Source organism: Thermothelomyces thermophilus, chromosome 3 (assembly GCF_000226095.1).
Source record: "Thermothelomyces thermophilus ATCC 42464 chromosome 3, complete sequence".
NCBI classification, from domain to species: Eukaryota; Fungi; Ascomycota; class Sordariomycetes; order Sordariales; family Chaetomiaceae; genus Thermothelomyces; species Thermothelomyces thermophilus.
In genome coordinates this window covers 374936-388143 of record NC_016474.1, presented here as the reverse complement: position 1 = coordinate 388143, position 13208 = coordinate 374936, and the positions used below count along the sequence as shown (strand labels likewise).

Here is a 13208-nt window from a genome sequence, read left to right as displayed (position 1 = left end):
TAATTACCTAACCTATCTTCTTCCCTTAGAAACCCTCAACCATGGTCCTTCAGTCCCCAGAGGCGGCGTTCATAATTCTATCTGCGCTCTCGCCCTCCCTTGGAGACCACCTTGCGCTGGCGGGCAAGCTCCGGGCGCGGATCGCATCCAGCAGAGGCGCGAAATGGGCTCTGGGCATCATCGTCTTCGCCCTGCTGTTCGTCGTGATGGACCCCTGGATGGTCCTCACCGGCCGAGACACCGCAGGAACCCCATATAGCCTGCTCGGGGTCACGCCTGTCTGGTTTGACGACGAGATCACTCACGCATACCACGCCGTCATCGCCCGCATAGCGCTGCTGGGCCCGCAGGTCGGCGGGATCCCCGGTCTCGTCGTCGACCCGCTCCGGGCGTACCATGATGCCTACCTCACCCTGATCGATCCGCTCCGGCGGTGCGTCTACCACCGGGACACTGGCATCCCGGACTGGTACGGCGTTCCGGCCACGTGCTGGGGCAGTCTCGCCGTCAACAGGCTGCGGGCCGCCCAGCGGCTCGTCCGCGCGCGGCTGGGCGGCGATGATCCGCTTCCGCACGCGACCGCGGCGTTGCGGCTGCTCAAGGCGAGGTTTCGGTTTGCCGCCGGCGGCGCCGCGGCGGCAGTCGAAGCGGCCCCGAAACACCCGGCGACGACGGCAGGACAGACTCTCTTGGCTTGGCAGCAGGCCGTCCTCTCGAGCGCTTGGGGGGAATGTCTGCGGTGGCTCGGGATTACCAAGCGGGCCGCGGCTCTAACTCTGTCCCTGTTTCGGTTGTCCTGGAAGTACCGGAACTGGCTCCGCCCATTCCTTCCAGTACTCCTCAAGGCCAGCCAACTCGAAGAGTGGGCTGCTTCGCACCCGGCACGGGTTATTATGACCTCCGCTGTCGTCGCTCTCGCCCTTGTCTCGGGAACTGTCATCTGCTACGTCTCGCCTGACAGATTCGAGAGATACAGGATAAGAAAACAGAGAGCAGGCGGTGGCAAACGCCAGCGTAAGAGAGTTAGATTTGCTATATATTAATTAGAGAACGTTGAGCACGAAAGTCCTCAATCTCTGAGGTATGGTTAAGGTAGGGAGGTTTGTTTGTTTGATTCTGGGTATGACTTCTTCCTAGAGCAGTATTATCACGAGTAATTGTGATTCTCGACGGCCGGAATTATTAAGAAGTAAATAAACGAGTAGCATGCTACTTTGTCAGCAATTCGATCTTACCTAATTAATCCATACTTGAGGAGTGCACGACAAGTCTCATCAACGGTGAACCGGGCAGTCCTTCGTCGCAACCAACCATCAAGCCCACCTCAACAATTCTTCCTCTCGTCGAGTCGACCCGCAAGCCGGCTTTTTTTTTTTTTTTTTTCACACGTAGATGTAGCACAGCTCGCCGCCCAGACCGCCCAGCTGCTCGTTCAGGTCGACCAACTTGACCGGGGGCGCCGTCCAGCCCAGGTCCACAACCAGGTCGCTGACGTTGACCGCCCGCTTGTGCGTCGTCGTCGCGGCCGCCTCGCTCTCCAAGTTGGCGGCCATCAAGGGCGGCATCGGCATCGTGTTGGTCCCCGGGACGGCTTGGACGCGGTTCTCCGGGTCCTGCATCTGCCAGATCCACCAGACCCGGTCGAGCATGCCGTGGTGGAAGTAGAAGAGCGGGTCGCCGGGAGAGCAGTAGAAGTCCTGAACCCAAGGGGGGAGGGGAGGTGAGAACCATGGTTAGCAGAATTGGTTGGCAATCTGGGAGTGCTGCGTGAGGGACAGATAATAATTAATTTGAACAGTTGACTAGGTAATTAATGGACACTTCAAAACAATCACAGGACAAAAAAAAAGGGGGGGGGGAATAAATAACAAAAATCAAGAACAAAAAAAAAATCAAGAAAAGGCTACTTACGCCGCCCGGGTCGCCACCGATGAGGTAGTGGCCGGAGCTATGGAGACCCCACGGGTAAGGGTCCCCCTTGAGCTGCGGCATGCCCATGTAGCGGTTGTAGAAGCTGTCGATATCCGGGTTGTCCATGATGGCGCTGTAGGTGTAGTTGGCGCGGGCGCCTCGGGCCGAATACTTGTTGACGTCGCGGCGGAGGCACCGCGGGTTGGAGCCTAGTCCGTCCGCCCGCGGGTTGCGCGGTATGTCGTGGAAGAGGCCGCCCTTGGGGCCCAGCGAGACTACCATGCTGTTGTTGTGCGCATCCTCTCTGTCAGTTTTATGTAACGATGTAACGATGTAACCGAGGAAACAAACCCGGGCGGAAGAGGCCAGGGGGATAATTAAGAGAGAAGAAGGGGGGAGGGGGGGAAGAAAAGGGAGGGGAGAAAAGGGAGGGGAGAAAAGGGAGGGGAGAAAAGGGAGGGGAGAAAAGGGAGGAGCAAGAGGAGGAGGAGATTGTCAGCTTGAACTCACTCTCTGAAGGGGCCCTCGGTGACACAACCGCCACCACCAGCCGGAGGAATCAAGTTATACGGCTTTGGGAAGGGCTGGGGGATGCCGGAGTAGTTGTACGGACCGCCGTTACCACTCATGCTGCTGTCACTGCCGTCAAACAAGGGTGTGTTGAGGGGGTCGTCAGCATAGCGGTCGTAGTTCATGTACTTTAAAAGGAAACGAGAGAAAGAGGGTCAGCCAGTGGGACAAAACAGAACATAACAACCTTTTAAAACTTTTTGTTTCTTATTTTCCAAGGTAGGGGAAACAAAGGGTCATGTCACTCTTACCGGCTGATACCCCTTGTAGCCGCACTCCTCACGCAGTGCCTTCTCGTAGGCGTGGATGAAGTACCGGTGGGCGGCAAATAGGTTGGTTGGGCTGTGCAGCTGGCCTGCCATGGTCATGTGCGTCGCCACAAAGTCGTCGAAGCGGCTCAGGGCCCCAGGGACCTCGCCCTCGGGAATCTTGGAAGGCTTGGACTGGAGGCAGAGGACGGCGCTGATGTACTCCTTGCGCTCGTCCACCGAGAGGTCGCTCCTGTTGGGCGTTTATTAGTCAGTCAGGCCAGTCAGTCAGGCAGTCAGTCAGTCAGTCAGTCAGCCGGTATGGCATGGCCTCTGATCGTACCATTCCCTCCGGATGCCCGCATTCTCGAGAGTGCAGTTGCTGTATTTGGCCGGGCGCTTGGACATCCATGCCTCAACATTGGGCATGATGGACTCCTCGAGCTTGTCGACTTCGTCAAGGGGGAAGTCCGGGTTCCGGGGCCTGGCGGCATGTCAGTTGGGAACAGAGACGAGACGGTCTTTGGGCGTGACAATATTGCCTACGCGTTGGGCTTCCATCTCTTGTGCATCGGGTTCGCCCAAGCTCCGGCGAGCAAGGACAGGCTCACGAGACTCTGAATCCCTCGCATGTCGAAGGAGGCCGCGGATGGGCTACGGTCCGAGAAAGAGAAGAAAGAATAGATCCAGAGGAGAGCACCAAGGGTAGAAAAGAAGAGGGAAGTACCAGTTGCGTTGGTGAGCCCTGGACCTGGTTAAGCAGAGAGCTGTTCTAATTACTTCATAGATGGCCTTGTTGATATCCATATATATAAATATATATACACGTAAATAGGCACGCTCACCCACACAGGCGCATACACATATACACCCACGCGCGCGAGCACATAGGCACACATCCCCGTCCAACATACACTCTATTGCTTGGAAACTTTCTTCATCGTTCGAAAGCTCGCGTTTCCTCCCGGTCTATCTACCGTAGGCGCTGTAACGTCAGCTTATTGATATTGTGGAGTGCCAGCAGACAGCCAATAACAGGACTCTGTCATTTGGAAGCACTAATTATAATATAAGATGTTTCGGTGAGGGGGTACCCGACGAGAAAATCGCAGCTCTCTCCGGGAGCTGCATCGGCCTAGTTGGCCAATGGCTAAAGGCAAAATTCATTCGAGGAGAAATGTGTCTTGGTAGATCACGCTTGGCGAGAGAGGGCGATCGAGGAGTCCAAGACGGATAAAAAAGGCCAGTCGAGGGCGCCGTCCAATCGTCGTCGACGGCGCACACTCGGCCATTTGAATCGGGACTCCTGCCCACTGGACCGAGCCGCGGAGCCTGCGATAGCACGGCATTAAACCCCGGGGCCGGCATTTGCGAGCAGTAGCCTCTGAGCACCCGGGCGGGTCACGGGTCGGCTCTTTGGCCCGTTGCAACGGGGCGTGACTGCTGTTCGCACTCGCGAGGGCTTTTTTTTTTTTTTTTTTTTCTCCTATTGACTTCTGCGAAGGAGTGGACCGCTGGAATCTCGCCTTCCCCATCATTTAAAGATGGTTAAAAGGAAGAGAGACAAGAAAGACAATGAGTAGAATGAGGAGAGAATACAGTACCGCGGCTCCTTGTACGATGGACGCCCAGAGGATTGGATTGTAGTCCGTACACGCTTACAAACAAAAGGAGAGTCTTCCAAAACTCAAGAAAAAACAGTAATACCAAAAGATTTTCGCTCTAAACTCGACGTGGGCCTGATTCGAACAGGCGCTCCCGAAGGAACAAGATTTCTAGTCTTGCGCATTAGACCACTCTGCCACCACGCCTTGTTATTGAGGCCCTATTATTGGGTGTCATCAAGGGTGCTGGTAACTCTACTCCGTATATCAAAAATATCTCTTCCGCAACGGTCGGCATGGCGAAAGAAAGCTTTTTTTTTTGACTTGCCTCCGGGTTTTCTTGCTAGTGTCAGTTACGAGAAGGGGAATGGTATTCCTATACAAGAGTATCACATGTTTTCCCAATGCAGGAATTTTGGTGGATTACGAGGTGACGTACTGTACAAAGTACGAAGTTTGAGAGTACGATGTAGTATTCTTCGTTCCCTCCAATCGAAAAAGCAGCACGCAAAAGAAGCCCAAATTGGGAACTCAAGGCAGCAACAAGTCGCCAACTGATCGCCAGCCGTTGGTCAGCATAGCTTGATTGAGTCCCACTTGCCAATCATACCAGGACAGGGGCACCAGACGGTCCAGCCCAGTGGAGGCCAAGGGCCAACCCCCGGCGCCAAGGGTACGTACCCCTTTTAGGTGGCATTCTCTCTTGCCGCCAATCTTTCTCCTGAGAAGAGCAAACCAGCAAAACCGAGACCAAGCGGCGAAAGAGCATTGGCTCGACCCGGGAACTTTAGATTCGGAACCTCTCAACACCAAACCTCCTCATGTCGCCCGGCCCGAGTCGCATTCGCTTGATACACTCGTGAGATCACTCGAATCATCCCGATTCCGCTGCCGACGAGGCTTGTCGCTGGCTGGCTCTCCGTCCGGCACCCGTCGCGATGGATCTCCTCCGCCGCGCTGGGAGATTCATTCCGGCGAGGCGCAGTCCTCTGCCTTTATCAGACGAGAAGGGCAAGCTACGGCCGCGGAGGACTCTCGCGTCGCGCTTTGCCTACCTCAGACGGCCGCTAAGGTTGAAAGGAAACTCGACCATCTCGGTGCCGCTGGGCGTCGTCATCCTCTTCCCCTGCATATTCGTTATCCTCATCCTGGTGCTGTTCGTCCGGCACCCGAGCTCAGCAGGACGGGCGCTCATGCCCACCGGCGCCCCGCCGGCAATAAGGTGAGCTTCTAGAAGCCCGCCCATGCACCCGCGCTGCGGTCCCCTTATGCAGGGTGCAGGACCCCGCTGACGATGACGCTGCAGGAAAATCAGCGAAAAGCATGACAAGGTTTTCGTCACGGGCTGCCTGCAGCCCGACACCAGCAAGCCCCGTGCGAACGCCGCCTTCGTCGTCCTCGCGCGGAACAAGGAACTCGACGGCGTGATCCAGTCCATAAAGTCGATCGAGCGCCACTTCAACCGCTGGTACAATTACCCTTACGTCTTCCTCAACGACGGAGACTTTGACCAGAACTTCATGGACACGGTCAGAAATTACACCTCGTCCTCGGTCGAGTTCGGCAAGGTCGGCCCGGATATGTGGGGGTATCCCGACTGGATCGATCCCAAGGTGGCCAAGGAGGGCATCAACAAGCAGGGTGACGATGCCATCATGTACGGCGGCATGGAAAGCTACCATTTCATGTGCCGCTTCTACTCGGGGTACGTGCCGTAGCCGGTGGTTGTTTCTCAAAAAAACGGTGCGATACTGACAGTCGCACAGTTTCTTCTACAAGCATCCCCTCCTGGCAAAGTACGAGTGGTATTGGCGCCTGGAGCCCGAGATCAAGTACTTCTGCGACATCACCTAGTGAGTTGTCGGCACCTTGTCTCCAATGCAACTTCTAGAGACGCTGACAGGCCTCCAGCGACCCCTTCCTCGAGATGATCGCCAACAACAAGACTTACGGCTTCACCATCGCGGTCAAGGAACTGCGCGAAACCGTCCCGAACATTTTCCGCTACGCGTCCGCCTACAAGCGCCTCAAGGGCTACAAGTCGCAGGGCCTCTGGGAGATGTTTGTCGAGCCGCAGCCGGAAAAGAAGGAAAAGGAGAAGCTGCCGGAGGAGGTGCAGCGCACCGAGCCAGCTCGCCTGCCTGACTTTGACCCGGAGGCCATGGAGGGCGAGAAGTACAACATGTGCCACTTCTGGTCCAATTTCGAGATTGCCCGCCTCGACTTTTTCCGGAGCAAGGAGTACGAGGAGTTCTTCCAGATGATGGACCGCAGCGGCGGTTTCTGGATGGAGCGGGTACGTTTCTTTATGATATATCCCCCGTTCTCTCCATCTGTCTTCCCATTTTTCCCGCCCTCAGGACTGACAGACTCGTGCTTAACACAGTGGGGCGACGCACCCATCCACTCCCTCGCCGCCGGCATCCTCCTCTCGCCCCGCGATATCCACTACTTCCGCGACTTTGGCTACCGCCACACCACCATCCAGCACTGCCCGGCCAACGCCCCCGGCCGCCAGCTTCCGCGCGAGCCATGGCTCGAGAAGACGACGCTCAACGAGAAGGAGCGCATCGAGGAGGACCAGTACTGGGAGCACTGGGACGAGCCCCAGGAGAACGGCGTCGGCTGCCGCTGCCGCTGCGACACGGACATTGTCGAAGTCGAGGGCAAAGAAGGCAGCTGTCTCCCCGAGTGGGTCGATGTCGCGGGCGGGTGGGCGAGTCCCTAAGCCAGTCGTCTCCTATGTCCGATCGCGCCGTCACCGATGGGTGAGCAGAGGGCAAAGAAAGGGAGACGAGTAATAAAAGTGCCAAACAAAACAGAGGCCGAAAGAAAGAAAATTAAAACAAGTTAAAGAAGATGATGGATAGCGTCTTGCGCGTTACATGCGTGCGGTCTAGACGGTAATAAGCCTTGTTTTGTTTGGTAGTCGAAGGCGAAATTCGACGACGTGCCTCTTGTTATGTGCGCGCATGCGCGCGTGTGGTGTATCTTCGGGGTTGTCATGGGCATGATAATCGGGACGGGGAAAAGGGGTGCGAGGGCGGGAATCATAGATCAATATCGTTATGGATACTAATTGACGGCTCTCCGTTACGCTGATCAGCCTCCCCTGTATTTTGTATTTTTAGTATTGCCTCGCGTATCTATCTGTCCAAAGATGGCGCCGCCCCTTCTTTGTATGAGTTCCAGGACCAACACACAGATAATTAACAGCGGTGATTGTGTGATGGGTTGAGATCCATGCTGTGACCTCTTTTTCAATAAAACCCCGTCTACCCGTCCGTCTACCGTCATCTATGCAATGCATACTTGTATAGCGGTCTCATACTTTGATGCACCGTGTGGTAGGTAGCCAGGACAACCTTTACCCAGTCTTTGGAGATGATGAATCCCTTGCCCATCCACCCCGGCCCCCCAACCCCCTTTTCCCCCCCAACCAACCTGCCATCCCCACAAGACCACAACAAAGAAACAAGGAAGAAAGGAGAAAAAAAAGAAATGACCAATTGTTTGTTCTTTGGCCTTTTTCTTCTCTCTTTTTACCATGCTGACTCGCCCACGTCCGTCACGGCCCCGTGGCTGGCATCGCCGACCAGCCGGGCGTACTTGGCCAGCACGCCGCGCATGGGCTTCATCTTGGGGGGCTTCCACTCCTTCCTCCGGCGGTCAAACTCGGCGGCGACGGCCTCCGGGCCCTTTCCGACGCCGGGGATCTCGACGACGTCGATGCGGTTGGCGACGGCGTCGATGGTGACGACGTCGCCGTCGCGGACGAGGGCGACAGGCCCGCCGACGGCGGCCTCGGGGACGACGTGGCCGACGATGAAGCCGTGGCTGGCGCCGCTGTAGCGGCCGTCGGTGACGAGGGCGACGTTGCGCAGGCCGGCGCCCATGATGGCCGCGCTGGCCTTGAGCTGCTCGGGCATGCCGGGCCCGCCCTTGGGGCCCTCGTACCGGACGATCAGGACCAGGTTGCCGGCGTCGGGCCGGATGGCCCCGCGGGCGAGCGCGTCGCTGAGCTCGTGCTCCTTGTCGAACGTGCGCACCGCGCCCGTGAACGACAGGCCCTCCTTGCCCGTGATCTTGGCCACCGCGCCGCCGGGCGAGAGGTTGCCCCGGAGCACCCGGATGTGGCCTGTCTTCTTGATCGGGTCCGACAGGGGCCGGAGGATCTTCTGGCCCTCGGGCAGCGACGGCCAGTCGCGCACGTTCTCGGCCAGCGTCTTGCCCGTCACGGTGGGGACGGACCCGTCGATGAGCCCGTGGGCGATGAGCGTCTTGAGCACGGCGGGGGTGCCGCCGACGGCGTACAGGTCTTCCATGTAGTGCCGCCCCGACGGCGCGAGGTCGGCGAGGAGAGGGGTCCGGTTGGAGGTGCGGTCGATGTCGTCGAGGGTGAGCGGGACGTCGGCCGTGTTGGCCATGGCCAGGAAGTGCAGGACCGCGTTGGTGCTGCCGCCGAGGACGATGCTGACGACGAGCGCGTTCTCGAACGCGGCCCGGCTCATGAGGTCGCGCGGCCGTATGTCCTTCTCCATGCACGTGCGGATGGCCTCGGCCGCGCGCTCGCATTCGCGGCGCTTCTCCGGGGACGTTGCCGGGAAGGACGACGATCCGGGCAGGGTCAGCCCCATGGCCTCGATGGCCGTCGCCATCGTGTTGGCCGTGTACATGCCGCCGCAGGCGCCCGCGCCGGGGCACGCGTGCCTCTCGATGTCTTCCATGACGTCGCTCGGGGTGGCGTCGGCGCCCGAGGGCATCTTGCACTTGGCCTCCAGGCGGTTGTACATGTAGGCGCCCGAGGCCTCGTAACACGTCGAGATGTTGATCTCCTTGTCGAGGAGCGAGGAGTGGCCCTTGCGGATGGTGCCGCCGTAGATCATGAGGAAGGGCCGGTTGTGGCGGGCAGCTGCCATGACGACGCCGGGCATGTTCTTGTCGCAGCCCGGGATGCTGATGTTGGCGTCGTGGCGCTGCGCACAGGTCACCGTTTCGATACTGTCGGCGATGATCTCTCGCGTCTGTAGCGAAAACTTCATCCCTGGGCCGCGAGTGAGCAACATATATCCCTAGCTAAGCCAAGCCCCTCCCTCCCCGTTCGGGGGGGCGGGCGAGAGGGGTTGTCCTCCCTAACTCACCGTCTCCGCCCATTGTAATGCCATCCGAGACGCCGATGGTGTTGTACTGCCACGCGAGCATCTTCTGCTGCTCGACCGACTTCTTGACGATGTTGCCAAGTTCGAGCACTTGTCCCCCCTTGTATTAGAAGAGGAGGGTACCTTCATAGGGGTCAGCAGAAAGGGGGGGGGGAGGGGGGGTCACTCACGATGCGTGCTATAGGCTCCCAAGTCAGTCATCCGATGCTCGGTGTGACCAAGCCAAGCGCGGGAGAGGAAGGAACAAGACTTACTTGCACGGATTCCCTTCCCACCACACCGTCGCGATGCCCACCTGGGGCGCATTCTTCATCATGTCCCTGTTGGGAACGCCGGCGGCATAGAGCATGGCCTAGAAAAGACGGCATGTCCATCAGCCCATCAATATCTCGGCCTCCTGCCGGTCATCTGGAAATCGAAGACCGGTGCTCTACTCGATCCCTTGAGCGCAACTCCGCATCTCGCCGCCTTATCGCGCTCACGGCGGGGAGCATCTGGGGATGTCGACGCTGACAGCCGGGGCCAACCAAGAGGGGGGCGTCTCTTCATGACCTCGCCGGACCTGGGGAAGTGGCTTACCTGGGCACCGGGGAAATCATGTCCTCTCGTCAAGACTTGGGACCAACGGTTGAGGGGACCGCCCGGGGGAAGGCAGTCGAACTGGAGGTAATCGCCAGGCTTGGGCAGGTTCCGATCGGGATGGTCATTCTGGCCCACCGGGGCCTCGTTTGCATGAGGAGCCATGCTGATGGAAGAGGTAGGGAGTCAGTATTGTTGATTGGGTTGTTTTTTTCTGTAAGAAAGCGATCACCGCTTTAGAGGGCGAGCGTCGACGAAGCGCGATATCAGCCCGACGACCTAAATAAAGCCGTTTGGGGGAAGCAAGGAGCAGTAGGGGTGCGGATGATATTAACAAGCTTGAGATGGTAGCCACTCTGTGACGTCTATTTTTTTTTTTTTTTTTGGGGGGGGGGGGGGGGGACGAGCAATGCGGCAAGCAGCGGATAGGCAGATATTCACAAAGTAGCCGGAGATGCCGCGACAAATTCCTTCGGGAGCGAGCTGGCGTCTCAGCTTTCCGGATGCTTTCACGTCTTCCCCGGACAGCAACCGGAGGGGCGACAGTTTGATCAGGGACCTCTAACCGTTCGGTTGCTTGTACATATGTACCCTACCCAGCAGCAAGCAGCCGGGGAAGGGGTGTGTGTGTGTGTGTGTGTGCGTTCCGGATGACGAGCTCCATCCAAGCTTCTCGGGTCCATCTTTCGGTGAGCAAACCCTGACGACAGAGATGAACCTTGACCGCTGTCCGTCACCAGAGCGTTTGGCCGGGATTGGCTGTCCGGGTCAGTGGAGGCCGCTACTAGTAGAATCCGACTGGAAAGTCGCCAGATCCCTGTGGGAAAAAAAGAGAGTCCCACTCGGAAGCCAGCACAGCAGCACCAGTCCACCAGTTGATGTGCGCCGGCAACGGTCCGATCAGAGACAGGTCGGCTGCTTACTCTGTACTTTGTCAAGAACGGGCTTCGGAAATCGCGTCTCGTTGGGGCCCTTGATGCGACATGCGTCGAGAGAGTTGCAGGGCGACGTCGGTGATGTGGTGATGTCGTGAATAGACAGAGAGGTGCCTGCTGCAGGGCGAGATTCGACCAAGCGGAAAGGCGCCGAGTCGCCGCCGGCTTCGGCTGCTGCGCGCGCCGCAGCTGCATCGCCGCCCAGCACCAAGTCGAGCCAGCGGCGTCATTTTAGCGCGAAAAGAACGACTTGCCGCAGGCTTACGATGTACGCCCTGCTGCGGCGTTCCGTACACGTGGTTGGCATGGGATAAAGCCCCAGGCCGACGGATAGCCGGGGCAGGCAATGTAGGTATGTATGTATGTATGTATTACGGAGTAGTGTTGGTGCTGCGAATTGCGTTTCGGTAAAGTTATGTATGCCGACGTATCCAAGTTGTAAAAATTCCATGGTACGGATCACACACTGAAAAATACGTAGTAGCTTATCGGTGGTTGCACCCTTGCAAGGTGCCACAACAGCACAGCAACGGACCACCTCAGGCAGCGCACATCTGGGTCCAATCCAAAGTGACACTTCAGCATACATGTATGTATGTACTTACACTACTACGTGGGTGTTGGATTAGAAGTACAGCACCTCAACTGAAGGTGTCAAAGCGTGCCAGATTTGGGATTCAAAGCGTGCCCTAAAGTGAGTATAAGTGTACTACTACAGAGGACCCTCAGGGCGGAAACTTCCACCGGTAATCGTCAACCGAGCGCTGCGGGGTTTGGGTGATTCCTGTGACTGCCCCAAACCCCATTATGACGGATTGGAGATGCGCTGATCAACAAAGCGATTGTCCACAAGACACAACAGGCCGATTAGGAGACGGGAGAATAAGCGATGGGTCCGGTTTCTCCTTTCTTTTCCTCCGTTTCCTCCTTTTCTTTTCCGTTTTTGTTTCCTGATTTTTCTCTTCTTTTTTTTTCTCTCCGAGCGGGCCCGAGAGAAAGGAGCCGACATGACGCAAACACACACTCTTGGTATTCCAGGATTCCAAGGTTGCATCGAATGTAACAACAAATAGAGCCGCTGCTTCTGTCATGTCAAGTATCCGCCAGAAGCGAGACTGCGACTATCCAAGTTTGTACATACACTACGGGGTAGCTTACTCTGTAAAGTAGTGTCACTCCGTGGAACGGCGTCTGGACCACTTGACGGCATACGATTCGCACCTGGCAAACTCTGAAAGTAGTGGTCATTCATGCTTGCAGGTCCCATCGTCCCGGCCGCTTTTCCCTAGATCATACTTACGGCGTACATTACACGGCTATAGCAGGAACCTTGATGGGTTGGCATCGGACGCTTGAAGAGTATACGGAGTAATGAGTACACTATACAGTACCGTTGTAAGCCGCACCGGGGTTTCGCTTTCGAGGAAGCCGGGCTCAGGTGAGTGATTGATAATCACAGGCCCCAACCTGGCGCCAAGCTCAGACGTACCCCTGGTAGTGGTAATATGCCAGTGCGCTAGTACGAGTTACGTGTACATACATACATACGGATCGTACACTACTGCGTACCCTTGTGTGCTTTATACTTCCCGAGTGGTCAGTTGAAGCTACTATCTGCAACTCCCGTCGGTGTGAACCGGGTTTAGACCTGCCACCTCGCCTCAGTCCCGGGCCGAAGGATGTGGTTGACAGGGGCACAGAATAGGTGCAGAGCATGGCGCATCCAAGCTGCATGCATTCAAACATGCAGTAGGTCTCACTATACTAGTACTAGTCTGAGTACTAGCAGCGTAGCAGTGTAGAGACATGCCTAGGTATGTATGTACAGTACCTACATACCACTAGGTACTAGACTGATAAGGTCTTGACCTTGGCACCTTTACGCAATACAGTACATACATACAGACAGACAGACAGATAGACAGACAGACATACATACACCAGCCAACTAAGCCGCCAGTTGACATTGCAATGTGCACCTTGGCAACTGATAAGAATTGCTACTGCACGTAATAACAATTCCGGTCTTACACTAGTGTAAAGTTCGAAGCAGCCGGCCCACAACCCCCCCTTGCCCTGTACGGCCGCCCTGAGCTAGCTCTTCCGATCCATTCAATCCATTCAATCCATTCAATCCGTTCAGCATGCTGACCCAATCCTCCACACCGCATCCCCTCCGAGCTACTGATAAATCCAGGACGT

General features: G+C 56.9%; 5 protein-coding genes and 1 non-coding gene across 6 annotated transcripts; 2 read left to right on the top strand and 4 right to left on the bottom strand.

Moving 5' to 3' along the window:
- Positions 1-41: 41 nt before the first annotated feature.
- MYCTH_2109705 (uncharacterized protein) lies at positions 42-1186 on the top strand (the record flags this gene model as incomplete). Its single annotated transcript, XM_003662468.1, has 3 exons — positions 42-1014; positions 1048-1081; positions 1138-1186. The coding sequence occupies 3 exons, from the start codon at positions 42-44 to the stop codon at positions 1184-1186; spliced, it is 1056 nt and encodes a 351-aa protein (XP_003662516.1).
- A 196-nt stretch (positions 1187-1382) lies between these two features.
- MYCTH_2117807 (uncharacterized protein) lies at positions 1383-3361 on the bottom strand (the record flags this gene model as incomplete). Its single annotated transcript, XM_003662467.1, has 6 exons — positions 1383-1697; positions 1912-2194; positions 2422-2609; positions 2733-2982; positions 3073-3213; positions 3276-3361. 6 exons carry the CDS (start codon positions 3359-3361, stop codon positions 1383-1385), a joined length of 1263 nt encoding a protein of 420 aa, XP_003662515.1.
- Positions 3362-4458: 1097 nt separating this feature from the next.
- Positions 4459-4540, bottom strand: MYCTH_t79. Its single transcript has one exon. It is a non-coding gene; the product is annotated as a tRNA-Ser (tRNA).
- Positions 4541-5057: 517 nt separating this feature from the next.
- MYCTH_2303205 (glycosyltransferase family 15 protein) lies at positions 5058-7122 on the top strand. The gene is made up of 5 exons (XM_003662466.1): positions 5058-5555; positions 5640-6038; positions 6100-6186; positions 6245-6629; positions 6720-7122. Exons 1-5 carry the CDS (start codon positions 5272-5274, stop codon positions 7059-7061), a joined length of 1497 nt encoding a protein of 498 aa, XP_003662514.1. The 5' UTR covers positions 5058-5271; the 3' UTR covers positions 7062-7122.
- A 435-nt stretch (positions 7123-7557) lies between these two features.
- On the bottom strand, positions 7558-10360 carry MYCTH_68509 (dihydroxy-acid and 6-phosphogluconate dehydratase-like protein; the record flags this gene model as incomplete). The annotated part of the gene is made up of 5 exons (XM_003662465.1): positions 10072-10360; positions 9747-9844; positions 9663-9670; positions 9475-9582; positions 7558-9377 (listed from the first exon to the last, which is right to left on the bottom strand). The coding sequence occupies exons 1-5, from the start codon at positions 10234-10236 to the stop codon at positions 7876-7878; spliced, it is 1881 nt and encodes a 626-aa protein (XP_003662513.1). The 5' UTR covers positions 10237-10360.
- A 1738-nt stretch (positions 10361-12098) lies between these two features.
- Positions 12099-13152, bottom strand: MYCTH_94462 (uncharacterized protein; the record flags this gene model as incomplete). Its single annotated transcript, XM_003662464.1, has 8 exons — positions 12099-12127; positions 12165-12291; positions 12496-12522; positions 12576-12734; positions 12767-12816; positions 12846-12883; positions 12942-13006; positions 13069-13152. The coding sequence occupies 8 exons, from the start codon at positions 13150-13152 to the stop codon at positions 12099-12101; spliced, it is 579 nt and encodes a 192-aa protein (XP_003662512.1).
- Between the last annotated feature and the right edge of the window lie 56 nt (positions 13153-13208).

Bases quoted from the DNA above. Each gene is read 5' to 3' on its own strand.
- MYCTH_2303205 (XM_003662466.1), top strand. From the start codon at position 5,272: ATGGATCTCCTCCGCCGCGCTGGGAGATTCATTCCGGCGAGGCGCAGT. The intron at 6,039-6,099 runs GTACGTGCCGTA...ACAGTCGCACAG, and splicing joins ATGTGCCGCTTCTACTCGGG to TTTCTTCTACAAGCATCCCC. The intron at 6,630-6,719 runs GTACGTTTCTTT...TGCTTAACACAG, and splicing joins GCGGTTTCTGGATGGAGCGG to TGGGGCGACGCACCCATCCA.